Raw genomic sequence first — 2,056 nt, forward strand, 5'->3', positions numbered from 1 at the left:
AGATTATCTGTTACTATCTTAGAACAATGTGAGAGTTATCAGAAATAAACACAGATTTGTCAAGAGTCTTGGCAGACCAATCTGATCTTGTTGTTGACTGTATAACTTCTGTAAGATTGTAACATATCTTGACATTAGTAAAACATTTGATAAAGTCCCACACGTCATGCTGATTAATAAGGAGTTTGGTATGGGGTGTTTGGCATGACAATAAGTGGTCTGGTGTGAAAATTATATTCAGAATATACTCAAGGGTTTCTTATCATACTGCTGACAGTTATCAAAAGAAATGCCACAAGAACCAGTCCTGAGTTCCCTAATCTTCATTATTTGTACTAATGACTGTTTGAAGCAGATGGTGGGTATATTAAATCTGCTGATAAAACACATGTCCAGAGGGTAGCTAATATACCAGAAGACCAGAATACCATTCAAAATTATTTTGATAAATTGTAGGCTGAAGGTAACAGTAAAATATAACAGAAGGCAAGTAGAAAGATTATCACTTATGAAACAACCATTAGATCCACAGGTTGTAAAACACTACTTGTTAAAAAGATCTTGGAAAAGTAATTGATTGCAGGGGCAGCTATATGAGATTCCTACAAAAAAAAAGGAAAATGCAATTTCAGATTTATACTTCTGTCAATGCAGAATTAATGGTTATACTGTATTCTTTGGCGAGACCTCGCCTCAAGTTCTTTATCAAGTCTAGCTACAAACTTTAAAAAAGATACAGAAATAATTACAACCAGGTTTAGATAAGGCAAGCAGGATACACAAATGACTAGAAATGAAGTCCTAGGAAGAGAGTTTTAGGAAGTTGGATATATTTAGCAATGAAAAAAACTAAATGGTGATATGAGATAGATTTATTTAAACACCTAAGAAGAATGTTACATTAGATTAGAAGGTCAAGGCCTGTACTTTCTTATTCTAAAATGCAGGATAAAACAATGGGTTTCAGTTATAGAAAGACAGAATTCAGCTGAATATTAAGGGAAAAACTTCCTAACTATAAGAGCAACAGTAAACAGTACCCAGAGATATTGTGGATTCCCAAACTTTGAATAATTCATGGGAAAACAATAACCATCTGTCAAGGATTCTTCAGCTTGGATTTTTGTACTGACTAGGGATTGGACTTGATGATCTAACTGACCCATTCTAATCTATGATTCTAAGTGTTTACATTTTTCTTTTTTAAAGAAGCCAAAGAACATATTTCTACAACAAATAGCTACAATTATAAATAATTTTTCTTTTTTCTCCAGACAAATCCAGGAATAGTACCAACACATGCTTTTAACCCAAGAACCTATTTCTTTGACAATCCTCGCAGATATGACAGTGATGATGATTTGGCATGGAGCATATCACCACATAGCATATATGGCAGGTAGGACAAACATGTATATAGATCATACAAAAGAACAGCATAACTTCACAAAGAGCTTTGGGGTCCTAGAAAAATGCAAAAAAAATAATAATAGTATGCAGGTAGTGTTTTGACTAGAACAACTGGTAAAACTGATAACCACATTCTTAAAAAATCCCATTAAGAGTGGACTAATCAGTTAACAAGCAAACAGACTTGTGACACAAACTAATATTTTGTTCACAATAATCATGCATACCTTGTAGTCAATTCCCATTGCATATTATACTTTCCTTAGGTTTATATAACTTTAGCCTTATTTATGTATGTCACAGAAAAATCTTGGGGAGAGGGGCTAAGATTTTCCATCAATAAATTATACAGTTTAGAGAAGAAAATGAATTACTTCATCAATGAACCACAAAGAACTACACAAAGAACTTAAAAGACAACCAACCTAATAGGTTATGACGAGTTGGCCAGACGAGTTGGCCAATTATCGCCCGGTCTCCAACCTTCGCTTTGCGGCGAAGGTTGTTGAGAGTGTGGTTGCGCAGCAGTTCCCTCGGCACCTGGATGAAACAGACTATCTAGACCCATACCAGTCGGGCTTCAGGCCGGGACACAGCACGGAAACGGCATTGGTCACGTTGGTTAATGATCTCTGGAGGGCCCGGG

General features: G+C 35.6%; 1 protein-coding gene across 1 annotated transcript in view; it reads left to right on the plus strand.

Annotated features, from left to right (window-relative positions):
- Positions 1 to 1,274: 1,274 nt before the first annotated feature.
- Positions 1,275 to 2,056, plus strand: part of LOC107297850 (integral membrane protein GPR137B) — a gene marked incomplete at its 5' end in the record, with an annotated part of 4,294 nt that continues 3,512 nt past the window's right edge. The window contains 1 exon segment of the mRNA XM_015827209.1: positions 1,275 to 1,399. Coding sequence (XP_015682695.1) covers positions 1,275 to 1,399 — 125 coding nt within the window.

Source organism: Protobothrops mucrosquamatus, unplaced genomic scaffold (assembly GCF_001527695.2).
Source record: "Protobothrops mucrosquamatus isolate PMUCROS unplaced genomic scaffold, P.Mucros_1.0 scaffold3565, whole genome shotgun sequence".
NCBI classification, from domain to species: Eukaryota; Metazoa; Chordata; class Lepidosauria; order Squamata; family Viperidae; genus Protobothrops; species Protobothrops mucrosquamatus.